This window comes from Balaenoptera acutorostrata, chromosome 2, assembly GCF_949987535.1.
Source record: "Balaenoptera acutorostrata chromosome 2, mBalAcu1.1, whole genome shotgun sequence".
Classification (NCBI taxonomy): domain Eukaryota; kingdom Metazoa; phylum Chordata; class Mammalia; order Artiodactyla; family Balaenopteridae; genus Balaenoptera; species Balaenoptera acutorostrata.
In genome coordinates this window covers 168966307-168994141 of record NC_080065.1, presented here as the reverse complement: position 1 = coordinate 168994141, position 27835 = coordinate 168966307, and the positions used below count along the sequence as shown (strand labels likewise).

The window sequence follows — 27835 nt, the reverse complement described above, 5'->3', positions numbered from 1 at the left end:
CGAGGTCCCCAGGCAGGGTGGGGTATGCTCACCTGGGTGGCCTTCTAAGAGAGGTGAGAGCCCAAGGATGTGTCCTGCTCTACGGGCGACTGTCAGGGTACATCTTTTGCCCTCCTGTTTTGCCTCGCAGCACTGTCCTGACACAGGTCACAAAGCAGTAGATCCTCAGAGCCCACTAGCCCAGCCTTTGGGGGGTGCTCAGACCCCCAGACCCTGGGTCATTGTGCCCAGAAGCAGCAACTCTGAGTACAGATGTCTGATAAGGAGCTGGGTTCTCCCCTTCAGGCCCAGGACTTGAGGGCTCTGGTAGCCCTGGCCTAGTGGGCCCATGGAGCCTCTAGTGTCATCTGAAGGCTGGCATTTCGTGGACACTTATTCCACAGCCTAGACCCCAGAGCAGTGCTCTTCTCCCTGGTCTGTAGCTGTTGACATGGAGAACCCCTGGTTCAGGGGTTTCTAAGGATTCTCCTTGACCCCATCCTGTGTCTGGTAATTTGTGTTACCTGTTTTAATTTGGGTTTTGGGTTCTCGGACACTAACTTGCCTTAGCAGTGGCTCTGCGTCATCTCTCCTCCGTGTCCCTGGCAACTCCTCTTACCTCTAGCAGCGCCAAGACCCCTTTGTCCAGTTCTCACTGTACAGAGGTTCTGAGAAGGAGGTCACCCGAGGATCAGCGCTGGCAGTGACCTCAGCCTCTAGCTCACCTCCCTTGATTTAAGGATAGGAAGACAGAGGTCCCAAAAGGTTGAGCGACCCGGCCCGCATCATCCCTCATCAGGTCGCCTCATTCCCAGGACAACAAACCAGGGAGCAGAGCCCCTCTGGCCTCGCTTCCTGAACTGTCAGTCTTCGCAAAAAGCAGAGGCATCACCTGCTGGCTTGTCTCCCCTTTCACGCAAACTCCTCCGGGAGCCGACGCGCGCGCTCCAGCTCCAGACCGACAACCGAGTCCCCTGCGGCACCACCCCTTGCGTCGCGGCCAAGAGCTCCGCCCTGGCCCCGCCCCAGGCCACACCCCGCCCCCGCGGCCGCCCCAAGTCCCCCCCACCCCAGGTTCCCCAACGCTCCCACCCGCTTGCTCCCACCCGGCTAGCCGCCCAACGCCGGCCCCGCCGTCTTGCCCCAGGCCACCAACGCTCTCTCTTGGCTCCACCCCCACAGCCGCCCTGGGGCTCGTTCCCTTCCCCCGGCCACCGCCACGCTCCCGCCCCTTCCGGCCGCCCCGGTTCCCACCCGCCCCCTCGCGTGCCTCCCTTCCCACGCGCGAGGTGCGCCCTGAGACCCGAGTGGCGGGGCAGCAACGAGGCTGGGCGGGGCGCTGGCTCCGGTTTCGGCCCGCCCCCGGCGCCGGCGTGACCCCTCCCCGGGCGCGGGCGGGGCCGGGCCAGCTGGCCGGCGCCCCGCCCCCGGCCTGGCGCTCCGGGCGCTATAAGAGGGCGGCGGCCGCGGGGCGCCCAGCGCGGGGCCGGGAGCGCGATGGTCAGCCGCCGCGGCGCGGCAAGATGCTGGATGGGCCCCTGCTGGCGCGCTGGCTGGCCGCGGCCTTCGCGCTGACGCTGCTGCTCGCCGCGCTGCGCCCCTCGGCCGCCTACTTCGGGTAGGTGCCTCGGCGGCCCGGCGGGCGGGGCGGGCGGGCCGGGCCCGAGGCCGGCGCGGTCGCGAGGGCGGGGGCGACCCAGGTGCGCGGGGCGCGGTGCCCGGGCTAGCGAGGGCCCCCGGGTTGCCTGGAGCTGTTTGTTTGCGGAGCCCGCGACGCTGGGTCCGCGAGTCGGTGTCCCCGTGGCGCGGAGCACGGAGAGGGGCCGGCGTACCCGACGGGCTGGCGTGAGGCCCCGGTCCTCCGTGACCCCGGAGCCGTAGTCGCTGCGGCCGCGCCCGCGGCCGTGCGTGAGGCTCCCTGGAGCTCCGGGACCAAGCTCTGGTTATCGGCTCCCTTAGGCCAGGATTTCTTGCCAAACGTCTGGAGCCTCCCTGGCCCCTGCACACCCACCCCCCCTTGCAGTTTCCCCCTCCTTTCTCTCCTCGAGAAGTTAATTTAACAACAACAAAAAAATACGTACAAAATCCAGATGTTCCTTGCTCTGAGCCCCAAAGGGGAAAAAAAAAACTCCAGACTGGAGGAATTTTATTTTTCTTGCGCTTTGCTTCTGACGTTCGCTCGGGCCCCGGCTCGCGGGAGCGCGTCTGTGGGACCTCTCCGGTGCGCAGGGCCCAGCCCAGCCGTGAATGCTGCCTCCCGCCGCCTCCAGGGTCGCTGCCCTGCGCGCTTCTCCGCAGCAGCAGTTAGTGTGGTTTGGGCTCGTCTCTCTCCGACGTTCCTTCCTGCCCTTCCTCGTTCCTCGCTCCCAGATCTGGGATGTCCAGCCGGGCGAGCTTTGGGGACCCTCGCTGTAATCTGCAGATGGGCACACCGGGGTCTGGGTGGCATCGTGTGGGCAGTCCTCCGGATCTCCCCAGTCTCCCCGCCTCCTTACCCCGTGCCACTCCTGGAGCCGAGGCCACCCTCGCGTCCTGCCCAGTCCCTGTCCTGCGTGCCCTGCGGCCGTTCCCGGGCTGCCGCCCTCCACCCGTCGTCACCTGTTCCCTCTTCCCTGGACCAGGCGCCGGCGCGCAGCGGCCTGGCCGGCAGAGGGCCCCGTTGGTCCAGAAATGTGGCACTGCCAGGGCGGGGAGAGGCCGACTGGGCGAGAAGCCCTGCAGGTGTATCCTGTTCTCAAAGAAAATAAAATATTTTCATGGGAAACTTTCCCTTTGTGTTTTTCTCCCCCCTCCCCCTTCTCCTGTTCTTTTTTCCTGGGTTGTCTTCCAGGGTCAGCTCCCTGTCTCCTTACCCTGGAGATCCCACCCCGCAGCCAGAGCTGTGGCTGTGGGTTTGGCCTGCCTGGGACTCAGGCTGTGCAGAGGCTGGCACGCCCCTGCATGCCATCTGTGCAGCCTTTGCCTCACCCTCTCGGGCAGAGGGAGGGTCAGAGGCTGGCTGTCTGGCTGCAGGTCCACGGTGAGTCACGATGGCCTGTCAGCCAGCTGTGCTTTCTCGCTGTCCGGGCTCAGCCATGGGTCTGCTCACCAGGCTTCAGACACACCCTAGGCTTGTCTGCGCCACGCTGTGCTCTGCTTGGAGTCTCCCTGCTGCTGGCCTTTTCTCTCTGGGAAGATCAGGCCCACAGGGTGGCGGTCAGGGTCCTGGCTCCCGCCCTCCATCCCAACCCCTGTAGCATCCCTCTTTTTCTCCGTGTTTTCTCTGCACTTTGTACCTTCAGGGAAGTGTGGCCAGTGGCTGTGTGGCAAGTCAGGAGGGCTTGGAGCCCCTGTGGCTTCTTCAGCTAGCCCTCTGGCCCTGCTCCTTAATCCCAAAGGCCCCCTCAAGTGAGGCTTCCCAAGTCCTGCCCCGTGGGTAGCATAGAAAGCAGTTCTGCTGCCTCTGCTGGGGGTACACCCCACTTCCCCCCTCCCCCTGCCACCAGACAAGAGAGACAAGACTCAGCTTGGTGGACGGAGGTCCTGGAGGATGGCAGGCTCTGTGCCAGCCCCACAGGCAGAGGAGGTAAGGGACCTGGTGCTGGAGTCCACTCAGGATAGCACCAGGCATGGAGGCCCAGCCTCTGGCTAGCAGTGACTGGCTGAGCCTGGGTCTGGGGCCCTTTCTCCTGGCTTAGTAAAGGGGCAGGAGCCAGAGGGGAGGGGGAGGAGGAGATGGCCCAAGGCAGGCAGGGCCAGGCAGGGCTGGGCCGGAGCCAGGGGGCCTCTCTGTGCCTTGTGCTGGGGCTTCCCTCCCCACCCCAAGTACAGAGGGAACAGGGGGAAGGAGCTGGGATCCAGCCCTCCTCTCCCTTCCCCCACTCTGAAAGCTCTGCCTGGCACAGAGGCTCACAGGCAGGGCAGCTCCAGTTACAGCCCAGAAACCCAGAGAGGCTGGCCTGGGGGAGGATCACGTGGGTGGTGGGAGCCCTCCCTGCCCCGCCCCCCCCACCCCCCCAGGCTGCAACCCAACCCGCCCTGCTCCTGCTGTCCTGCTCAGCCTGTGGCCACCAGGCAGGGCCCTCCAGGTCACCTGCCTGCCATGGGAAAGGGGCTCTCCTCTCTTCCTCCCTGGCCTGACCGTTCTTTTTGGTGTGATTAGCAGGTGGTGTTTCCATCTGGTTCTCCTGGGGCTACAGAGATGTCTGTGCTCTGGGGGCCTAGACAGCTGGCCTGATGCTCTCTTGGAAGGAAGTGGAGCCTGGCTCTAAGCAGGAAGAGGCTGTCCCAAGGTCTTGTGGCAAGTTTGAGATACAAACTTGGACACCCCTCCCTGCTGCCAACCACCAGCCCCCTGCCCCACCCCATAGATCTGGGTGGGCTCTCCCATACTTTGCTCCTCTCTTGGCGTTATCCTCAGGTGAGAATATAGAGCTAAAGGGTGGGCCTTGTGTGCTGAAACCTGCTCAGGAAGGGATGCCCCAGGCCCTGGGGCAAGCCACCCTTGTGCTCCTCTGAGCCTGGAGCCAGGGGCTGGAGCTGGGGATTTTGGGGGTCTGTGCTTGCCAGAGCAGGGTCTGGGCTCCCCAGCACCTTGCTGCCTTTTTCTTAGAGGTCCCGTGTGTGTGCTGAGCCAGCCCCCAGTAGAGGCCCCTGGGGAAACTGCTAGACAGGCATCCAGGGGCTGCACAGGCCAGCGGAGGCCTGAGGCTTCCAACGTGATTAATCTTCTAGAGAAGTAAGAAGGAGCATGGTGAGCCCTGAGGCTCTTTCATGGTGTTGGCTTCAGCACTCCACATTATACAGGAAACATTTGCAGGGTGATGTGGGGGAGTGGGGCACTGCTGTGAGGTCTGGGCTCGTCCCAACTCTCTGGTCCAAGTAGCCTGGAGGCCTGCGTGGAAGAGGCAGCACCAGGCGTGACACTAAGGGCTTCCCTAGCCCATGAGGGGTGCTGGGAGCCAGTTTGAAAGGCAGCTGAGGTGCTCTGGACCATTGCAAATGGTGGGGGGGGCAATTGGCCTTAGGGCCAAAGGCCTTTTTGTTATTGAAACGTAACTCACATCCTGTAAATTTACTTAGTTGAAGTATACAGTTCAGTGGTTTTTAATACATCCACAAGGCTCTGCAGCCAGCACCGCTATCTAATTCCAGAACATTTTCATCACCCCAGAAACCTCATATCCCGTCCCCCCCCCTCCCCCAGCCCCTGGCAACCACTAATCCACTTTCTGTTTCTGTGGATTTGCCTGTTCTGGACATTTCACATAAATGGAATCATACCATATGTGGCCTTTCGCGTCTGGCTCTTTTCACCGAGCATACTGTTTTCACGATTTATTCACCTTTGTAGCAAGAGTCAGTACATCATTCCTTTTTGTGACTAAATAATATTTGACTAGCTGGACATATGGCAGTTTTCTTCCACCTATTCATCTGTTGATAGACACTTGGGTAGTTTCAACCTTTTGGCTATTGTGGATAATGCTTCTGTGAAAATTGGTGTACAAGCTTTTTTTTGGCTGTATGTTTTCAGTTTTTCTCGGTACATACCTAGAAGTAGAACTGTTGGATCATATAGTAATGCTACGCTTAACTTTTTGAGAAGCCACCAAACTGTTTTCCACAGCATCATTTTACATTCCCATCAGTAATGCACGAGGGTTCCAATTTCTCCACTCCTCGCCAATGCTTGTTAATTCTCTGATTTTAAAGAAAACATATTTTTTTGTTTGTTTTTAAATCCTGGCCACCCTGGTAGATTTGAGGTGGTATCTCATTGTAGTTTTGATTTGCATTTCCCTGATGACTAGTGATGTTGAGCATCTTTTCATGTGCACAGTGGCTATTTATAATGTCTTATTTTGGGGAAATGTCTATTCAGTTTCTTTACCTACTTTTTGGCTCAGTTGTTTGTCTTTCTGTTGAGTTGTAAGAGCTCTTTAAATGTTCTAGATCTGTTCTTGGACTGAGGAGAACCTGTTTTCTTGACCTGTGAGCTGGCATGCTCTCACCCCTTCATACAGGGGCTGCACCCATGGGTCTTCACAACAGATCTTCCCCCTGCTTGGCCCCCAGTGGACTGTGTTGGGGGGCCAGGGTGCAGGTGGCTGTTCATTTGCTGGAGCCTGGTCTGGGGTTGGGGCTAGCTGAGGGCCCTGGCACTGTGCTCGAGGTCTGCCCCAGAGGGGCTGCTGTCATTGGGGTGAGGGTGGGCTCTGAGTGCGGGTCAGGGAGGGTCGACTGCCCAGTGCCAGGAGGTGAGGGCATCTCCTCTGCTTCTCTGAATACTGAGCCTGGGGCTCAGCTGGTGGTCCTGTGTGGCCACGTGCCTGCTGGCTGCTTGGAGGAGGGGCTCCCAGCTGGTCCCTAGAGTAGAAAGAAGGAGGGAAGGTTTCCTGGGCAGCAGGAGCAAGCCTAATGGTAGAATGACAAGGCTGTACGGTGAGCCTGTGAGTGGGCAAGGGATAAGATGGAGCCCTGCTGAGAGAATGAGACAGCTCTGACAGGGGCTTGGGGGGCTTGCGTATGGGGCTGAGGGCTTGGGCTCACCTGTAGGGGAGGTCAGCCTTTCACAGAGAGGCTGGGGAGACCCAGAGTCCACTGGGGCTAGGGAGGGGCTGACAGAGTGGGAGGTGTCCCAGGGGATTCCCCAGCCAGGGGTGGTGGTGCTGTGAGCTAATCAGGCAGGAGCTTGGGGAGTCACGTGGGTTTGGACAACAGGGCAGGTGCTACCCATGGAGACCCACCTCCGGACAGACATGCCCGAAACAGTCCTGCAAGGCCTCAGATCTGGTGTTTGAGGGAGAGACCATGGAGAGCAGTGTGCTTCAGAGGGTCAGGAGAGGGTAGGCCTGCACTGGCAGCTGAGGTGGGGGAGGGCCCAGGCGATGGGGCCCTATCCACAGTGTCCAGGGCAGCTGAGGGGCTGGCAGGGAGATTGCTGAGGCCCCTTGGAAGCCCTACGGGTGAGACCTCAGAACAGCAGGTGACGAGGGATGCAGGGCAGGGGCAGCAGGCTGAGGGAAGGTGCCTGGGGATGTGGGGAGGGCTTCAGGTCAGGGAAGGGAGCTCCAGGGACAGGAGAGGGTAGAGAGGTGGTGTGTGGAGGGGCCTGGGCTTCCTGCCTGCAAAGGAGAGGGGATTCTTCCTGGACTCATGGTCCAGGACCTCTGTCGCCAGCATAGGGACCGAGGTGTTCCAGGTTCCCAGCCTATGGGTCCAGGGCAGACATGGGGAGGCAGTTGGAAAGAGCAGGCGGGGGAGGCAGAGGGGATCCCTTGGGGAGCTCACTGCCCCTTGCGTCTCTCGTCTCCAGAGTCCCTCCTGCCTCCCCCCTTCTCCTGGCCAGTCTTCTCTGGGGGGGCTGTGGACTCCCAAACCGTTGGCCCCTGCCTGGCCTATTGTCCCCTTCCATAGGCTCCTGGGGGGGCCCTGCCCTGGGCCCCTAATACAGAGACCAGATAGAGGCAGGTGGGAGCATCAGGCCAGGGCTGGGCCTCTGGGCTGGGAATCTCGTGCACACAGGCCGTGGAGTCCGGCAGCCTCTTGGTGGGGTCTGAGGTGAGGAGGAAGCCGCCGCCATCTGGCTCCCCTCAGCTGTGTGAGCAGATGTTCTGCCACAGCCGGCGGCCGTCTGGACGGGAGGACAGCTGGCCTAATCTCACCCCCGTCCTTGCCACTGTGGTCCAGGACCTGACTCCAGAGCCACGGGCACTAGCATGATCCTGCCCAGGCTCCCAGGGTGGCCCCAGACTGAGGGTGGCGCCCACCACCCACCCCAGGGGCCTTATGATATAGAGGACAATAGAAGTGTGTGGGCATTTTTTCTCCTGGAAAAGAATGCACACACACGATTCCTCCCGGGGGGCTGTGGGCCCTGAATTCGGGGAGGAGCGATGAGCTGATAAGGGGCCTGGCTTGGCTTTCCTGGCTGTAGAAAAATGACACCTGTCAGCAGGGCCAACACTCAGCCCCCTTAATCCCAGCCTGGGGGGCACCCGGCTCCCTTTGTGTATTGTCCCAGAGGTGGGGGTGCCCCTGCAGTGCCCACCCTGGCTCAGCAGACTGCAGGAGGTTTCAGAGGAGGCGCAGTTGTCTGGGAAGTGGGTGAGGCCAGGTCTCTGCTTGAAGGTCAGCCTCTGGTGGGTGGGGAACAGGGCCACCGTCCTCATGGGCCTGCCCATCCTCCTGGGTCTGCCTCAGCTGTTGCCTCTTCCAGGAAGCCAGAGCATAGCCCAGAAGTATCGCTCCTTACCTGTAGCTCACCTCTGGGGAAGCCAGGAGGTTCCCTTGTGATGTCTCCTCCAAACTGCGCTGGGCTGGCTCTTCCGAGGCCTGTGATGGACCCTGTCTCCCCTCCGCTTCCTGGCTCTGCACCCAGGAGCCTGGTGTGGGGTCTGAGGTGCTCGTTCACCAGGTGGCCCAGCCCCCTGCTCACCCCTGGCCCTGACCCCCACCACGCTGTACCCACACTTGCTGGCTGGGCCATTACACCTTCCAGTGCACGGATGGTGGGCCAGGTGCAGCAGACACAAGACAAGGGGGCCTGGATGTTGGACAGAGGCTTTGCGGGCATTTTTGCTGTGGGTGCCGTGCTGAGGGCAGAGGGCTCCGCTGGAGCTCCCAGGGGGCAGGTGGGAGGCGGGGGCTGAGGACCCCACTGAGCGAGGGTCGGGGAGGTGGGAGCAGGTGGCCGCCCATGGTGCATAGCAGGTCTGAGCAGGCCTCTGGAGTGGGGCTTGGTAGCATGGGCTGGATGATGACCAGCCTGTTTTCCTGCAGGGGCGAATCATTAACAGACATCTGTGGGCTGGGCCAGGGTCTCCAGAGGAGGGCAGCCCCACTCTGGACAGTGTCAACCTGGGTGGTGTGCTGGCCATCTGGCTCTGTGACCTGCGGGCACGGCCCGCCATGCTCCCCTGCTCCTCCCAGTGAGGTCCCTGGCTGGCCTGGTGCCCCTAGCCACAGGAGGAAACCCGGCCGCCCAGCTGGCAGGCCCTGCACCTCGAGACCGGCAGCCGGACGAGGGAATGGAAAAAGGCAAGCCTCAAGCTGCGTTTGTTTTTCTTAGCGATACCTGAGGTAGACGTGGCCAGGGAAGTGGTCTGGCCCGAGAGTGGAAGCTGCCAGGGGCTCCCAGACCAGAGCACACCAGACCTGGCTCCTTCTTGGACAGAGGGAGCAGCAGTGGCTGCCTCAGGCCACCCCAGGGTGGGGTGTTGATTGAGGCTGTCCCAGTGTCCCCCGTCTGTGTCTGGCATGGTGCTAGGTCCCTGGGAGGCCAGTTCCAGGAACGAAAACAGATATCAAGGTGATGCTGGTAGTGGCGGCAGTGGTGGTGGGGTCCGGTGGCTCTCCAAGCACCTGCCCTGCATCTTGCCTGTCCTTTGTGGCAGCCCCGTCGTGGGTCCACAGCCATCTCTGAGGCCTGGGGGTGTGGTGACCAGGGCACAGAGGTGGCCTGGTCACCGTGGTTCCTCCATGAAGCCACTGCAGCCCGTCTTCTCCTTGCGGCAGTCAGTGAATCTGGGAGTCCCATGCAGCCTCAGCCACCTTCCTGGGGGCTTTTGGCATGCCACTGTCCAATCTGGGCTCCATCGTCCTGCTCTGGAAAGGGGGCAGTTGGCTGGTGGCCCTCAAGAGTCTGGGGGTCCCACGAGTTCTGCTCGCTTCAGGGGCCAAGTGTGGGCGAGGACCTTTCTGTTAGGCTTGTGGATGCCAGGCCTGGTGGGCAGTGCTGTGGGTCCCAGTGTAGTGGAGTTTGCTGAGACCTGTGTCTGCCAGCTGACCCCCAGGGTGGCCAGGCCTTCGCTAGGCAGTCCCTTGGACAGTGATGGATCTGCGGACTGACCAAGAGCTCTTCGTGCCCTGGAATCTTCGGGCCCCATGGGGTGGGGAAGTCGGGGCCTGGCAGTTCTCACAGCTGATGGAGGTGACAGCTGTCATAGACACAAGGTCTCTGCCACAGTGTGACCTGTACGCAGGGAGCTGCCCTCCTGCCCTGCTCATCCCCATCCCTTGGCCCTCACCTCCTCCTTGGCATGGCAGGACACCAAGTGATGGTGGAGCTCTCGGGGAGCCCCAGGCTCTGGTGGCGTCTATGCCCACCCCACACCCGCCTGCTTGGGTGGGAGGCTGCAGGCCATGGGAGGATGGAGGGTTAATCTCAGAACCAGTTCTCAGCACTGGAATTTGTTTTGAATTTGATTCACACAGAAATTAAACGCCGTCTGGTGGGGCTGAGGTTTCCTTGGCAGGGCGCTGTGGCTTCTGGAACTCCGGCCTCTTCTCCTTCCGCCCAGCCCAGGGTCTCAGCTCCCCATGCCCAGGGAGCTGGGTTTGCGGGCAGGGTGGCCCTTGGGGTGGCTGGGCCTGTAGGCAGGAGGAAGGGCAATCGAAATCTGTTCCCCTACCCCAACTGTGAGTGGGAAGGGGTGAGGTGTTCTAGGGGCTGAGTGATGTGGGACAAGGATGGCTCCAGTACCAGCGTGGGCCAAACCTGCACCCACCCTCTTCCGACAATGCCCGTCCTGCTACCTGGCTGTCCTTGGGGCAGATGTGAGGATGTGAGCACCTCTGGCTGGGTGCTCAGAGGGGCTGCGCTAGTAGTCCCCAAGCAGTCAGGCATGACAGCCTCAGGCCTGGTCCGCAGAGGGGGTTGGGCCTCCCCAGACTTGGCTCTGTCTGTCCTAGGTTCTTTCCTGCTGCCCCAGGGCTAGAGTGTGCTCTCTGCAGAGCTCGTCAGGGGGATGAGCCCTCAGCAATGTGAGACCTAATCCAGGATGATCTGGTCACAAGATCCTTACCTTGATTACTTCTGCAAAGACCCTTATTCCAAAGAAGGCACATTCTGAGGTTCCAGGTGGCTGTGAATTTTGGGGATCTTTATCCTGTGCTTCAGATTATTCCTGCAAACAGTTTCTCAAATACGGCGACCAGCGTATGGTCAGAGATAACTTGGTGTGCAAGGAAATGCAGCCAAGGACTTGCAGAAATGATGGCAGCAGACCAGTAAACAGAGCATCCCACACTGAATAAAACAACTCTCACTGTGCTTTCAGGAGCAAGATAAGCTTGGGATATCTGTAAGGAATGAGAAGCCACAAAAACTGACCCAGCAAGTTTGGAAAAACCAAATAGAACTGGGAAAAATTTTAAGTAGTAGACTGATTTGAAAGCAGATTATAAACAGTTGAAGAGAATTAGCAAACTGTAAGATGGGTCAAGAAAAATTACACAGAGTGTGGCATGGGAAGGCAGATACATGGAAAGCAGAGAGGGTGAGAAACCTGGGGACACAGTGAGGAGGTCCCACATGCTTCACCAGAGGCCCAGAGGTAGAAGAGAAGAGGAACTGATGGGGTGATATATGGAGAGAATGGCTGAGAATTTTCTGAAACTGATCAGAACAATCAAGAAGATTCAAGAGGCCCAGTGTCTTTCTAAGCAGAAAAAAAAAAAAAAAGTTCATGCCAGAACATGACAGATTGCAACTGCAAAACACCAAAGCAATCCCAAAAAACAAAATACAGATTACCTTCCAAGGATTGTCAGGCTGACAGCTAAGTTCAGAACTGAGAGCAAAGCCAGGAGGTGGTGGGACCATCCACTTGGTGCATGAAAAGAAAATAACTGCCAGCCAAGAACTCTACGCTCGGTGAAGATTACTGTAAAATGAGGGTGAAATAAAGACATTTTCAGACAAATTGAGAGTTGCTCTGAAGGAAATGTTGACGCCGCAGCTTAGGCATGGGAAATGGCCCTGCTGTGTTCCAGACACAAAAAGGAGTGAACAGCAAAGAGAAGGTCACAGGGAAGGAGGGGATAAGGGAACATTGAACAACTTCCTGTTGGGTCCTAAATGTAGAACTAAAATACACAACAGCATATAATTCCAGGGAGTCAGCAAGGTTGTGTTCTCAGGCCTCATATTACCGAGAAGGGGGTGGTATTGACCAACACTGAACATGGGTAACTTATAGACTCATGTTGTAATTTTGAGGGTAACCATAAAAATAATGGAAATATATGACTTCAAATTAACAAAAGGAAAAGCAGAATAATGAAAATAACTCAAAAGAAGGCAGGAGAGGAGAAAAGAAAAAGAAGAGGCATGGCCAGCAGAAAGGATAAACTGAGACCCCAGGACCCCAGTGGATGAAATGTTCCAGGCATAAGGCTGAGGTGATTGGGGTTGTGGTCAGGTCCTGAGTCTAATTATAGGCTCTGGGTGAGAGACAGACGATGTAAGGATAGAGAACATAAGAGGATGGAGAGAGAACACACCAGCTCAATGGGCCATAAGGTAAAGAGGGAAATGAGAGTAGAGAGAGACTCAGACTCAGCACAGTGATCTGAGCTGTGACTGTTTTAGTCAGTGACCTGGGGCTGTGTCAGGCTCAGTCTGGTGTCCTGAGGCTGCAGTTTCGGAGAGACTGAAGCAGCCACAGTGGTAGCTTAAATGCATATTTTAGAAGTGGAGAGACACTTGGAAGCACTCAACAAGTGTCCATCACAAAAGTGAGGAAGAGAAGTAAGGTAAACCGAAAGGAAGTAGAAGTAGTGCAGAAATCAACAAAAAAACGTGCGTTAGAGATGAACTGATCCCTCTCTGGGAAGGTCTTAGAAACATCTGAGGAGACTAACCCAGTGAAGAGGAGGCTTAGAGTGCTAGTGTCCAGCTACGGGCAACATCGTCACAGATTCTGCAAAGAAAAACAAGGGAATGTAATGAACAGTTCCATGCTGATAAATCTGCAAATTCAGAGGAAATGGAGAAAACCAAAAAAGTAACAGAAACAGATTCAAGGTATAGAAATATTGACTAATACTATAGTAAGCAAAGAAATTGGGGCATTGAGAATGTAAAGTGGTATAGCCACTGTGGCAAACAATCTGACAGTTCCTCAAACAATTAAATAGAGAATTCCTCTATGACCTAGCAGTTCCACTCCTGGGTATATACTCATGAGAAATGAAAACATATGTTCACAAAAAAATGTGTACATGAGTGGTCATAGTGGCATTATGAACAATAGCTGAAGAGTGAACAACTCAGGGACTTCCCTGGCAGTCCAGTGGTTAAGACTCTGCACTCCCAATGCCAAGGGTACGGGTTCCATCCCTGGTCAGAGAACTAAGATCCCTCATGCCGCAGGACGCGGCCAAAAAATAAATAAATAAAATAAATAAAAGAGTGAATAGCTCAAACGTCCATCACCTGAGGAGTAGAAAAATAGAATGTGGTATATCCATACAATGGGATATTATTACATGCTACCACATCGAGGGACCTTGAAAACATTGTGCTAAGTGAAAGAAGCCAGTCAGAAGAGGCCACACGTTGTTTGATTCCTTTTGTAGGAAATGTCCAGATCAGGCAGATCCACAGAGGCAGAAGGTAGATTAGTGGTTGCCAGGAGTTGGGGGAGGGGAATAGGGAGGTAATAGCTAAAGAGTACACTATGTAGTTTCTTTTTTTTTTTTAATTAATTAATTAATTTATTATTTATTTATCTATTCATGGCTGTGTTGGGTCTTCGTTTCTGTGCGGGGGCTTTCTCTAGCTGCGGCAAGCGGGGGCCACTCTTCATCACGGTGCGCGGGCCTCTCACTATCGCGGCCTCTCTTGTTGCGGAGCACAGGCTCCAGACGCGCAGGCTCAGCAATTGTGGCTCACAGGCCCAGCTGCTCCGTGGCATGTGGAATCTTCCCAGACCAGGGCTCGAACCCGTGTCCCCTGCATTGGCAGGCAGACTCTCAACCACTGCGCCACCAGGGAAGCCCCTGTAGTTTCTTTTTGAAGTGATGAAAATATCCTAGAATTGTGGTGGTGTTTGCACATATCTGCAAATATACTACAAAACGCTGAATTATATACTTTAAATGGGCAAATTTCATGGTAAGTGAATTATATCTTAATATATAAAGGTGTTCTAAAAAAAAGAAAAAGAAATTGGATCAGAAAGGGAAATCTTTCCACCAAGAAAAGGTCAGCCTGCATGGCTTCATAGCAAGTTCCACCAAACAGTCAAGAAGACATGATTCTAATCTGACACAACTCTTCTAGGAAATTAAAAAAAAAAAAAAAAAAAAAAAAACTCTTGCTAAGGCACTGAAACTCAGCAGGAAGAGCATGGGAGAATATTACAAGCACGGATGCAAACATCCTAGACAAAACATCATCAAGTTACATCAGCAATACAGAGAAAGGATAAAACCTATCATGGCCAACTGGGTTTATTCCAGGATGCTTAATGTCTAACATTAGAAAAATCAATTAGTAAAATTCCTCAATTTAGCAGATTAAAGGAGAAAAATCACACATCAAAAGATTCAGGGATGACATTTGATAAAGTTCAACATCCATTTGTGATTTTAAAAACATTCATAGCAAACTAAAAGCAGAAGGGAACTTCTTTAACTTGATACAGGGTGTCCAGAAAAACACACAGCAAACCTCATGCTTAATGGTGAGATGGCAAAAGCTTCCCTTTTAAGACCAAGAGTCAGACAGGAATGCCTGTCGTCACCGTTGTCTAAATCTGGGTGATGCCAATTGTCTTAACAGACCCTCAAGCATGATGGGAGTCGTTTGTCTCATGTAGCAATCACATTCTGGCTCTGTGAGTGCATTGACTCCTGGTCTCTGGCCTTGTAGTGCCAGTCTTTAGGGCGCCCTTGCGTCTGGAGAGGTGGGTCTGGGTAGCAGAGATGAGCAAGGATGAGGGTCCCCACTTTCTGGTGGGGGTGCCCACAATTCTCTCCTTCACTTCATGGCCACACATGCTGGCAAGGGCACTGGACAGCTCTGTGCTGGCTGGTGGCTGTGGAGCTGGGGGTCAGGAGGCTGGGTCCCAGAGGGTAGCTGGCAGATTCTGCACGATTATGCTGATGACCCTAGCCAGTGTAGGAAGGCAGGAAGAACCGCTTAGTAAGAAAATAGACTGGTGTCTCTGCAGACTGCATGATTGTACACAGAACATCTGAAAATCATCAGAGATGAATTATAACACATAGCAAGGTCACCAAATACTAAATCAGCATTGGGTCAGTTGGACTTTTGTAGGTCAGCAACAGAGGGAAGACTGACTTTATAAAGTTATTTTATTTTTATACACTATCACTCTGGAACACAGACTGACTCTAATACAGGGCAGCCCTGTGGGAGGCTGTAAGACTTCAGACTTCAGTGAGGGAACGTGTAAGACTTCAGAGAGAGGCAGGAAGGAATTCTGAGTAAATGGAGAGAGACGCTGTTCTCACCAATGGAGAGATTCAAAATTGCACACACAGGGGACTTCCCTGGTGGCGCAGTGGTTAAGCATCTGCCTGCCAATGCAGGGGACACGGGTTCGATCCCTGGTCCGGGAAGATCCCACATGCTGCAGAGCAACTAAGCCCGTGCACCACAACTACTGAGCCCACACGCCTAGAGCCCGTGCTCTGCAACAAGAGAAGCCATCAAAATGAGAAGCCCGTGCACTGCAACAAAGAGTAGCCCCGCTCACCGCAACTAGAGAAAGCCCGCACACTGCAAAGAAGACCCAATGCAGCCAAAAATATATAAATAAATTTATATAAAAAATTGCACAGAGCAGTCATGACCACCCCAGCAAACCCTGTCATGTGTGTGCAAGTGCAGAGAGCCAACATGTGCCCTTGGAATCTGTTGGAAGGAGCTCCTGACAGAATCCCAGGGTGGAGCCTGGAAATGAGCCACATGTGAGGCTGCTCTTACATCACAGAGCAGCGAGGAGATGGAACCTTTGGGATCCTGAGGGAGGGATGCTGGCCCCACCAAACTTCATGGGCAAATGTTGGTGTCAGCTGGATGGAGATCTGGATGTGCACAGCAAGGTGGGGAAGCTTTTGGAGGATGTTTAGGGGGTTGTTTATGACATTAGCGATGGGAGTTGAGAGTGCCTGGGCACAAGGCTGCTTCTTGAGCTGGGTGAGAGCTGTGTTTCCCAGCTGTGCTGCTCACTTCCATGTGTGTATTATATCTTTTGAAGACACCTGAGTGTTGTAAAGTGCCAGACCAACATTTAGATCTCGTTTCCTCCCAGGAAATGGGTCCAGCGCTGGGAGAGGACAGCCAGGTGGAGCAAGGGCAGCCAACCTGGACTCATGTCCTCCATGGGCTTCCCGGGCAGGCTTATGTGCCCATCGACCCGCCTGTCTCAGACCAGATGCCCACGGAGAGGGAGGGGCAGCTGTGTTGAGCACAGTGGCAGGTGCACTTGTGTGGGCAGCTGGGCGTTTGGAGGGTCTGTGCTGTGCCAGGTGGCCTGGGCGCTTTCTGGGCTGGAAGGTGCAGCCCCTGGAGATAGGCTGTGTGGGCAGAGGCCCATTGCTCCAGGCTGGCATACAGGGCTGAGAGCCTGTAGGGGGCTTCTCCATGCCACTGGCTGTATGTTGAACTTTGTCATTTTGAATGGGCCACATGTGCATGGGACAACGTGTGAGTGGCTCACACGCCGTAGGGAGAAGAATGTGTTTCCTCTGCCCCAGGCCGCCTTTATCCTGGGTTGCCCCGTGCACCCACAGGTGTGCACGCAGGTACTCTGCAGAGGTAGGCCTGTGCCTTGCACTGAGTGTACACAGCAGGTGGGCTGCGGCTTTTCTGAGGCCTGCTGAATAGTGGAGTGGATGGATCCCATTTATTCAGCCAATCTCCAGTCTTTTTGAATAACAAACAGTGCTTCCAGTGTTTTTGCATGACAGCATTGCATTGGGTAACATGTGAGTGACATACGCTTGTACGTTTTTTCTTGCTGACATTAAATTTTTTTTTTTTTTGCTTATATGTTTTAAGATAACATATCTGTAGTCTGTATTTCTAGAAAGAGAATTGGTGGGTGAATTTTTATAGATATGTCAGTCCAGAATTCCAGCCAAGGGAGGAACACCTCCTTCCCTGTGTCCTTGACAATAATCCTATCAGACATTGATTTGTACTCTTCTGATGAATGAAAAATAACCTATCAATATAGTTTTATTTTGCATTTTTTTGAGTGAAATGCAAATAAGTTTTTAACAGCCAGCTATATTCCCTTCCCTTGAACTGTATGTTCATATCCTGTATCCAATTAACAGTTGATTCCTTTGTTATTGATCTAGAGGAAAAGATACACCTGTGTCCACATATGTACATGCAACACATGCACATGTGCCCACATGCACATGCCCACACACAAGCAAAGAAACGTGGTCCTTGGCCTGGGATCTGAATTGCAGCATTTCCTCTGATCTTTGTCTGTTGGTCTTTGGATTCTATGCTACTTTTTGCTGTGCAGAGATTCTCGTACATTTAGATAGTCTAATTTATTAAATTTTCAAGGCATTTTGGATTCTGAGTCACTCGGACAAAAGCCTTCCTGACTCTAGGAACGTTTTATGAACCTCTCCTCTTTCCTCCAGCACTTCTGTGGGTTCCTCTTTGTGTTGTCGTTTCTGCCTCTTGTCCCTGGGACCTTCTCCACTGAGCCCGGACCCACCTGACGGCCACCCTCTTCCCTGTACCCCATGCATCGTCTCACCCCGGCACCTCCGTGAGGGTTTGTCCTCTGTCGCTGCACTCCAGGCCATAAGCTCACAGGCTGGCGGCACTGAGCCCACGCTGACTGTTAAGGGGGCCTGGGCAGGGGGCAGCTGGGCCCCCATAAAAGAGAGGTGGGGACATGCCACCTTGGGATGAGGGATGCTGGGGGGTAGAGCAGTGCTGCCCTCTTGGGTTTCAGCCTCATGCCTACCATGGGAGCTGGGTGATGGCTCAGGGGAAAGGCCTGGCCCTTGGGCCTCAGGCCTCAGCCATGTGGCCACACGATTTTCAGATGGCCATTCCTGGACTTGAGCTGACCCTTCCTCCACATCCTTCTGCCCAGAACAGATGTAGACCCCACCTGGCCTCAGGAAAGTGTCAGCTTGCCTGTGGCTGTGTTTATGGAGCTGCCTCTGATACCCTGGTGGACATGCTGAGGCCAGGCGGGAGTGAAACTACCTATAGCTATGTGGGCTGGCCCTGGGTGTGGGGGACCCCTGAGTTAGCTCTTCATGTGCAGTGTGGACACAGGCTGGCAGCGGGTTGGGGGGGGGGCCCTGTCCTCAGTGCCCATGTGCAGAATTTGGACACAGGCACCCCCAATGCCTCCTGGAAGACTGGAAGGCAGCATCACCTGCCATTTGTCTCCCTTTCCTCGTCCCTTTCCAGCCCGGCCCCAGGTCTCCCCAGGATGGCCTTACAGTAGGGGTCTTCTTGGATACCGGAATGTTTTGGCAGCGGTGGGAGCTTGGTTAATCTGAATCCTGCCTGGGGGATGTGCTGGTTGGAGGCTACAGTGCTTCAGCCATGTGGCATGCAGTTCTGGGCACAGCTGTTGACATTCCTGTCTGGGGACAAGTCTCCACTGTGTGAGCTGTCTTTGTGTGAGGAGTGTGGCTCTTCCGGCCTCCAGCCCAGGGTCCTTGGGCCCCTGCCTGCTCCCTGCCCCAGCGCAGCAGCTGTCCTCAGGCAGGGGCCTGGAAGTCCACAAAACTGCCCCCTGACGTCAGCCTCTGCCACATCCCCATGTCCTGAGGCATGAAGTCCTAACGCTAGATAAGGGGTGCAGGTAACTGGGGCTGGCATGTGCTGCTACCCCTCCAATGCATCGTCCCAGCTCCAAGCTCATGTGTCTTCTCCCCGAAGGTCTCTGCATCCCCGCTGCTCAGTGGCCCACAAAGGATCTGTCCGTGTCTCAGGGACCTTTGGAGCTTCTCCTCTAGCCAGCACCCATGCTGGCCTCCCACTGCACACCCAGGGGCCTCCTGATTCAGAGTGTTGCTTACGGAGAGGGGCATGGGTCCTTCAGCAATGTCTGCACAGACTTGAGCTGGCAGGGATGCCTCTGTTGGCTCTGCTTACCCACACCCCTGGTCTCGGGGTTGGGAGCAGTTGCCACCTCTGCTCTCCCACAGCTCACTGGTACACTAGCTCTGAGCACTGTGGAGAGCAGGGCCAAGGCCTGGGGTGGGTCTTCTCAGGGTGCCCACCATGGCCTCACTCATGCTGCACCTAAGTGTGCAGAGGTCGGGGGTCGTGGTCCTTTCTGCTCTGCACCCCTAGGCCTGACCAGTCTGCTCTGGTGTTCTGGTGGCCTCCTTGCCCAGTGCTGCCTGGGCCTCCTGTCAGCCTGGTTCCCGGGCCTCAGCACCCTGCTTTGCTGTTCTCAGGGAGCTGATCAGTGAGGGTGAGACAGGGGCAACTCCTTCAGGGACCGGGGTGCAGAGGCCTCAGGGTAGGGCTGATTCTGCTTTGCACGGGCCCCACCCTTACCAGGGTGGATGCAGCGACTCCCCTCTCCACTAGGCAGGGCAGGGCATGCTGGAGTGTGTGCATGCAGCTACAAAATGTGGTACCCCAGCTTGTCCCCAGGGGAACCTCAACCTGCAGCATTACTGCTGGAGTCTGTTAGAGGGTGGGGTTCTAGAAGGCCCTGCCCACATCCCTTCCCCTGCAGGAAGCTGCAGCTCTCCTTGTCAGCCCAGTGGCCACCGTACCCCTGAGGGGGCTTTGGAAGGACAGCAAGAAAGGGGATGGGGCACGGTGTGGGGCTCCAGTATCTGTGGACTCCTGATACCCCTGGTTCCTGGGGTTGGCTGAGGGGAGAGGTGGGGGCTAGGGCTTGTTTCTAAAGATGCTCTAGTGGTGGGCTCTGAGCCCCATTCACGTCCAGGTGGGCACCTCTCCCTCCCGAGGGCTGAAGGTCTGGGTGGGGCTGGGCTTGGACATTCCTGGAGCCCAGATGTGCAGTTGTCTGTCTGGGGACACTGAGGCCCGTGGTTCTGAGCACAGAGCAGGCAGAAGGCCAGAGCCAGTCAGTCCCTGGATGGAGCAGGTGGTAAGGAGTTGGGGTAGGCAGGCCAGACAGAGGAAGACGGACCCAGGCCAGGGCCTCGGCTCAGCCAAGAGGAGAGGTGGAGATGCACAGAACCAGGATCCCACTTCCTGGGTGGCACCTGGGTCCTGGGCTGGGAGGCCCCATCTGGTGCACATATTCCGGGAGACTCCATTGGAACCATGGGGGCCGTCTGCACAGGCTGCAGGAGGACAGGGAGTGAGCCAGGGCCATCCTCAAGGGACCACAGGGCCGTGGGGGGCACCCCTAGCTGGGGATGGCAGACGGTGGGGGTCCTAGAGCGAGCTGGGTAAGCAGACATGGGAGTGGGTCGGGGAGGGTATGGTAGATGTACGTCTCATGTGGCCTGAGGCAACTGTGCCCGCTCCCTGCCTTGGTTGTCTGCCCTTGGCCAATACCCTGGGCTGGGCAGTCTTCCCAGGTGTGTGTGTATGAGTTTCTAGCCGTGTGTTCCTTCCCCTGTCATCAGACCTGGGCAGTGAGGCTGGTGTCAGCTGGGGTGTGACTCCCTGAAGGGACTTGTTGGGGAGGGGTCAGCATCCATGTGGGTACCTGAGGTATGCTCACTGGGCAGCCAGTGTGAGAACCCAGGGCATTCAGGGGGCCAGGCAGGGGTCCACAAGCAGTTGGCAGGGCAGGGCGTGAATGGACATGGGGGCAAGCGGGTGTAGAGAGGACGCCTGGTGGGCAAGGGTCCCACGGCCTTCGAACCACCCCTCCCCTGCCAGGTTCTCTGTGGCCTTTCTGTACCTGTCCCTGAGCCTGCTGCCCCTCCTGCCCCCCAGGTGGGCCCACTGGGGCTCCTGTCCAGTTGCCACCATGCTTTCCGGCCGAGCAGGTTCTTCTGTTGTCCCAGCATCTGCAGCCCTCGCCCAGTGCCCACCTTCTGCCTCTGGGGCAGGGCTCACTCTGGCCTCTCTGTGCCCAGGCTGACGGGCAGTGAGCCCCTGACCATCCTCCCGCTGACCCTGGAGCCGGAAGCAGCTGCCCAGGCACACTACAAGGCCTGTGACCGGCTGAAGCTGGAGCGCAAGCAGCGGCGCATGTGCCGCCGGGACCCCGGTGTGGCTGAGACGCTGGTGGAAGCGGTCAGCATGAGTGCTCTCGAGTGCCAGTACCAGTTCCGGTTTGAGCGCTGGAACTGTACCTTGGAGGGTCGCTACCGGGCCAGCCTGCTCAAGCGAGGTGAGTGTGCTGGGACACCGGGCCGGAGCAGGGAGGCAGGACCTCCTAGCCCTGGTGTGCGCCCCTAGTGCATCACCTCAGCTGAGTTCCAGGTGACTGGGCGGTGGGTGGGATCTGACCCCCCTGCTCCCCGCTTCCCCTTCCTCCTGCCCTCTCCCCCATGCCCGGTCCCTTCTCACACCTGCATGGAACAGTTGCTGGTGGCACAAGGCGCATGTGGGCAGCTGTGACAGGGCCTGGGGCGGCTCTGATGGCTCTTGCCACATGGCAGTGGCTGAGGCCCAGTGCCTGGGCACGGGGGCAGGGGTCCAGCTGGTGCCCCAGCCCTGAGCACGGAGCCTCCTCTCGTGTCTCCTTCTGCATGAGGGTGCCGAGGGGGACTCTCATCTGAGTCTCTCAACAGCCTTGTTTTAAAAACTAGGGGACACGGGGGAAGGGTAAGCTGGGACGAAGTGAGAGAGTGGCATGGACATATATACACTACCAAACGTAAAATAGATAGCTAGTGGGAAGCAGCCACAAAGCACAGGGAGATGAGCTCGGTGCTTTGTGTCCACCTAGAGGGGTGGGATAGGGAGGGTGGGAGGGAGACGCAAGAGGGAGGAGATATGGGGATATATGTATATGTAAGCTGATTCACGTTGTTATAAAGCAGAAACTAACACACCATTGTAAAGCAATTATACTCCAATAAAGATGTTAAAAACAAAAACAAACAAACAAAAAAAAACTAGGGACCTGAGGCCCAGGGCATGGCAAGGCTCACAGAGGGCCCTGGCCAGTCTAGTAGGTTGGAGACCCGGATGGATAAGGTCTCTGATTGCTGGGCACACCTGTGGCCCAGTACGCTCTGGGTTCTCTCCTGCCCCTGACCAGTCCTATGTCTGGGGCACAAGGGAGCACCTCCTGTCCCCAGGTGCACATGGCAGCCCAGGCAGGTATGCCCCTCCCTGCGTGGAACACACCAGGAAGGATGCTTCCCGCAGACCCTGCTCTATATGGAATGTGTGCCTGGGAAGGCCATGCTTTGGCTGCACCCGAGTGAGACGGGGGCCGCTGTGGCCTGCTGACCTGCCCCTGCCCCCACCACCCCAGGCTTCAAGGAGACAGCCTTCCTTTACGCCATCTCCTCTGCTGGCCTGACGCATGCACTGGCCAAGGCGTGCAGTGCAGGCCGCATGGAGCGCTGCACTTGTGATGAGGCCCCTGACTTGGAGAACCGAGAGGCCTGGCAGTGGGGTGGCTGCGGGGACAATCTCAAGTACAGCAGCAAGTTCGTCAAGGAGTTCCTGGGTCGGCGGTCTAGCAAGGATCTGCGAGCCCGTGTGGATTTCCACAACAACCTCGTGGGTGTGAAGGCAAGCGGGGTGGGGTGCGGAGTGGGAAACGGTGCAGGGTGGGGGGCGCACAGGGCACAGGGCAGGGCGTGGGGTGGGTGTGGGGTTGCAGGTGGCGTGCGTTGGGGAGCAGGGCGGGAAAGTGCAGAGGGGTGGGCAGGGTGCATATGTGTTTAAGGGCTGGGGTGCAGGGGCTGAGGGAGGGGCATTGGTGGGGGAGAGGGCTGGGAGGAGGTGAAGTCAGCTGCCTCTGGGGCTCTGTTCCAGCCACTGGTGACAGCCAGGGCCTCCAGTCCTTCTGCTTATAAGACTCATTACTTACCGGATGGACAGGGATACTAGTTGTCATGGTGCGGAGCTCCATGGAGGGGTGCCCCATGGCCTCCCATGGTTGGGTGGAACCAGAAGGCCTACTTGCTGCTGGCTGGGGAGTAGGCAGGTGGGTCCTGGGTGGTCAAGGCCACAGGGAGGGTCTCCCTGCTGGGCACCATCTAACCAGGAGGACAATGGACTGGGCCCTACTTGCCAGGGCTGAGGGGTGGGTGGTCCTGTCACCAGGGACCTAGGTGGACAGCAAACGGGTAAGTGTGTAGTCCAGGGGTCCCGGGGAAAAGCTGGGGGTATGGCTGGCTCAAGCTGGGGAGGCTGCTTCTACCTCAGGGGCCCTGTCTGTGGCCAGGACTGTTCCGAGGAAACTTGAAACAAAAGACTCGAGGTGAAAAGCTCTCTTGCTGGGCCCTTCTGGGAGCTGCTGGCTGCAGGCATGGCTGGGCCTGGGGGGACCTGGCTCCGCAGCCGCTCTCTACCCACCCACCAGCCCCTTGGCTCCACGCCACTGGAGGAGGCATCGGGTCCCGCCACCTTCACTGTGGACAGAACACCCCACCCTCTTAGTCCCTGCACAGCCTGGACAATCAAACGCCTCCCAAGGCTCAGCCTGAGCTGTGGGATAGTCAGGGGCTGGGAGGGGGATCTGCGTGCTTGCTGGGCAGCCCTTGGGATGTGGAGCCCCAGCCTGGGGGCTGGAGGGGGGCGTGAGGTAATTAATGCCAGCCTCACTCTGAGCCCCTCTTTATTGAGAAGCCAGAGTTCTGAGGTGTGGGCTTATTAAAGAATCAATTTCCCCCTTTTCCACAGGAGCTCTGCCTCTCCTTCCACCCCCTGGGGAGGGGTGCAGGCTGATTAAATCCCCCATGGGAGGCCCTTTCTTTTCCTCTGCACTCGCCCTTTTGTAAGCTATTAATGAAAAGTCAGAATATGAAAGTGCTCCATTAGCTCCACTGGTCCTGGGTAAGCCTCGTTTTAATTAAATTTGTCCGGGTTTCTCAGCAAAGTATCATTAAATGTGACTCTTCTGTTGCCTGGCTGGAGGGCAGCTATGTTTCTTAATCCCCCTTGAGCCGACTCTCCCGGGGGGCAGTGTGGGAGTTCAGGCCTGGCTTGGGGCCCACTGGGAGAGGGACCTCCCCTTCCCCTGCTGTTCTTCTTCCCCGTGTCCCTCTAGGGACCCCAGTGTGGGAAGTCAGGCAGGAGGCCCCGTGGGACAGCTGGGCTGACTCCACGGCTTTGCAGGTTGGACCCAAGTCTTGGGAGGGGAAGGGCCCAGCCTGGGTCTTAGGCAGCTTCCCAGATCGCAAGCGGAGTGTTGGTGCTGGGCCATGCCTGCTCCTGCCTGCATGTGTGGGGTGGGTGCAACCCCCTCCCATCTGGACCTCTCTGGAGGCTTTCTCCCACTTCCCAGGTTACTCTTAGCAGGGTGGGGGACAGTGCCTGCCCATGCAGTAGCATCTGATCCCTATGCTCAGACAGGGGCATGGTCAGCTCAAACGTAGACTCTAGTGGCCAGTTCTGTCCACTAGGCAAGCTAACTTGCTTGTCCTTACTTTTTCAAGGAGCAGACTGCTGAGGACAGACTGTGTGGTCCTGGGGGGTTGCTGACAGGGGGGGCTAGTGGGGAGGTGTGCCCTGCCTTGCAGAGGGCAGCCTGGGATGCAGGGATGGGAAGGCAGGGCCATGATGGTGCAGGAGGTGGGTCCAGGGTGCTGCAGTGGCCACTCTGAAGGTGTGGTGCTGGCTATGGGGTTTCTGTCCTGGGCGGTCCATGGCTTGGAGAGGGAGGGACAGTGTGGGTGCCAGGGAGCCTGGGTGATGAGCAGTGGTGACCCCCTTTGCCTGGGCCTGGGTCTGGGGGGCCATGAGGTCTGACCCTGGGGTGAATGGCAGTTCCAGCCCCTCTGAGGGTGGTGCCTGGGGACTGGTCTCCAGTCTGCTCAGAGTGGCCCTCATGCCCACCTCCCTCCCAGGTGATCAAGGCCGGGGTGGAGACCACGTGCAAGTGCCATGGCGTGTCAGGCTCCTGCACCGTGCGGACGTGCTGGCGGCAGCTGGCGCCTTTCCACGAGGTGGGCAAGCGCCTGAAGCACAAGTACGAGACAGCACTCAAGGTGGGCAGCACCACCAATGAGGCCACCGGCGAGGCCGGCGCCCTCTCACCACCGCGGGGCCGCGCCACAGGGACGGGTGGCGGCGACCCACTGCCCCGCACACCGGAGCTAGTGCACCTGGACGACTCACCCAGCTTCTGCCTGGCCGGCCGCTTCTCCCCAGGCACTGCCGGCCGCAGGTGCCACCGTGAGAAGAACTGCGAGAGCATCTGCTGCGGGCGTGGTCACAACACACAGAGTCGGGTGGTGACCCGGCCTTGCCAGTGCCAGGTGCGCTGGTGCTGCTATGTGGAGTGCAGGCAGTGTACCCAGCGCGAGGAGGTCTACACCTGCAAGGGCTGAGCCCCTGTGCCTGGCCAGGCTGCTGCAGGGGTGCAGGCAGTGTGTGCAATGTGAGGGGTGTACACCTGCAGGGGCTGAGTCCTTGACCTGGGCGCCCCCAGTATACTTGGTGACAAGGCACGGGCAGAGGCCAGGGGGTTGGCTGGGTTGGCCATCTCCGCCCTTTTGTCTCCCCGTCTCAAAGGCCCAGTCTGACCTCTGCATCCCCTCTGTTTGTCCCTCCCCATGACCTGAGAGCTTTGCACAGATGCTTTCCAAGCTGTGTCCCCCTAAGTCACCAGGTGCCCCTCCTGCGCTGGGTGCCCTCTGAGGAGCAGCGGGCACACCTTCGTGGCCACACGGCCCCTGTGTGAGCTGCCTGTGGCCTGTCCTGCACCAGCACTGGCTTAGAGAGTCAAACCACTAGGAGAGAGAGCAGGTGCCTGGCTGCCCAGGTGCAGGGGGTATACTGCCGGCCCCCTCTGACATCGAGTACTTCTCTTTGGAGTGATATCAGTGACTTTTAAGTTATTTTTATTTAACTAATATATAATTATTATTCTCTCCATCCCTGCAGTCTCCCAGGCTGTGACTCCTCCCCCTCTCAGCAGAGCCTGCCCTGGAGGGACCCCTTTCTCCCTCCCCTCCACGGCCCCTCCTAAACTGTTCGCCTGATCTGCTTTGTCGTTTGAAACCACTAAATCCAGAGAGACATGCTGTCGTTGTTTTTGAAGAAGTAAAGCAGGCTGTGTCTGGCCGCCACCCTCAGGGTTTCTGGAAGCCAGGTCCCATGGTCCAGGTCGGCTACCCGTAGCAAGGCTGGCCTGGGAAGTGGACGGGCCCTGCTCTGCACCCTGCAGGCACATGGCTCCACGCTCTGGCCTCCTCAATGCAGATTCTGGGGCTGGGGGTGGCAGAAGGTGGCCTGTTCTCCTCCAGAGGTGGGCATGGGCAGAGGGGCAGGGCCAGCCCCTTGGAGGTTCATTTCATGAGGAAGGCACAGCTTGCTCTCTGTCACTGTGGGGGAGGCAGGGTGGGGACAGACATGGGTGGAGAGAGTCTAGGTTAGGATATGGCAAATGGAAGGCTGTTCTCCTTGGCCATGCTGTTGATTTTGCAGGGAAGGGAAAAGGATGGCCAGCACTGACCTGATTTGGTTTGAGGGTGTGTGCACACATGTGTGCATGTGTGTATGCATGCATGAGTGTGTGGTGTGTGTGCATGAGCATGTTTGTGTGCATGCATGAGTGTACATGTGTGTGAGTATGTGATGTGTGTATGCATAAGTGCACGTGCATGCTTGTGTGTGAGCATGTGTATGTATCTGCATGTGGTGTGTGTTCATGAGAATGTGAGCACATCTGTGCATGGGTGTGCATGAACGTACATGGATGCATGTATGTGTGTGACCGTGTGCACATGTTTGTGCATGTGTGGTGTCTGTGCTTGTATGTGCATGTGTGAGCATACATGTGTGCGTGCATGCATGTGCGTAAGCGTGTCTGTGCATGTGTGTGGCGTGTGTGCTCATGCACACTGTGTTGATGTGGTCAGTGGTTGGCTGGGGTGTGGCCTCTGCCCTGTGCCCTTGCTAGGTGTGGAGCTCTACTTCCCATGTTGGTGGGGCCTCCAGCCCTGGGCCCATCCTGCTGAGCTCTATGACTGTGCTCCGAGGGTGTGCGCTGGGGTTTGGGCAAGCACAGAGCCGGGTGGCAGCGTGGACACGGGAACTACTGAGTGAAGGGATTCCTCGGAGTCCAGGAGGGGCTTCAGGAACCCTGGGGACTTTGTTTTTAAAAGAAAACCTATTTATGTGGATGTGGGTCTCTTTGTCCCTGTTTTATAGTGTAAATAGTAAAGTTTATTCTCCTGTGGTTCAGAGAACATCCCCATGAATAACTGCATGCTGACAGAGTGCTGCAGCCAAGGCATGTCCCCTGGGAGGGGACAGTGGATGATGTGGGTCTGCCCCTCGGTCTCCTTCACGCCTGGCTGGAGAGGGTGAGGATAGGCTGGGGTGCGTCCCAGTTGTCCCCAAGCATTCCCACCTGCTGGGGCCTGGAGCAGGCAGAGCTGGCCATTGCTTCTATGACAAGACTGTAGCTCGGTCACTGCTGGGTCTGGAAAGGCGGCAAGTCAGAGGAAGGATTTTTTTTTAATCAAATACCACATTTAGCTCTATGTCATAAATATTAAGAAAAGTATTTTTTTAAACAAGGCAGATTGAAAATGTCTGCTGGCTGGTTTGTTTATACATAAATATATATCAGAATGTCTTGCTAAGCAAAGAAACAACTCCCGCTGACGGAGCCTCTCATTAACATGCTTCTCTCTGTGCAGCAGAGGATCTCTAAAAGAAAACATGTTCTGTGGCGGGGTCCAGATCCCCCGATCCCCCCAGGGCCGCAGGGGCAGAGCCATGCTGAGGGCCAGGCGGGTCCCGGCCACCTGCTCTCTGCTCAGCGTGCACAGACGTGACTCCGAGCTTGGTTGGGCCAGGTCCAGGCGGGCGGGAGGAGAGGGGCATTCACACACGAGAGAAGTCTTGTGTGAGCCTGTTGATTTCTCTACCTCATCTGTATAGCGAGTAGGTGTGTACTCGAGTGACTTGGAGAATGTATTTATTTAATGGCCTTGTGTAACAGAACAGAAACAAATGGAAACACTAAATAAATGTATTTTTAAATTA

General features: G+C 56.8%; 1 protein-coding gene across 2 annotated transcripts; it reads left to right on the top strand.

Annotated features, from left to right (window-relative positions):
* Window positions 1-1441: 1441 nt before the first annotated feature.
* WNT9A (Wnt family member 9A) lies at window positions 1442-27835 on the top strand. Of its 2 annotated transcripts, none has more exons than XM_057540999.1 (4): window positions 1442-1597; window positions 20788-21044; window positions 22140-22390; window positions 24685-27835. In XM_057540999.1, exons 1-4 carry the CDS (start codon window positions 1503-1505, stop codon window positions 25165-25167), a joined length of 1086 nt encoding a protein of 361 aa, XP_057396982.1. In that variant the 5' UTR covers window positions 1442-1502; the 3' UTR covers window positions 25168-27835. The 2 variants fall into 2 exon arrangements, with proteins under 2 accessions (XP_057396982.1, XP_057396981.1); XM_057540998.1 differs by having other exon boundaries at window positions 22140-22402.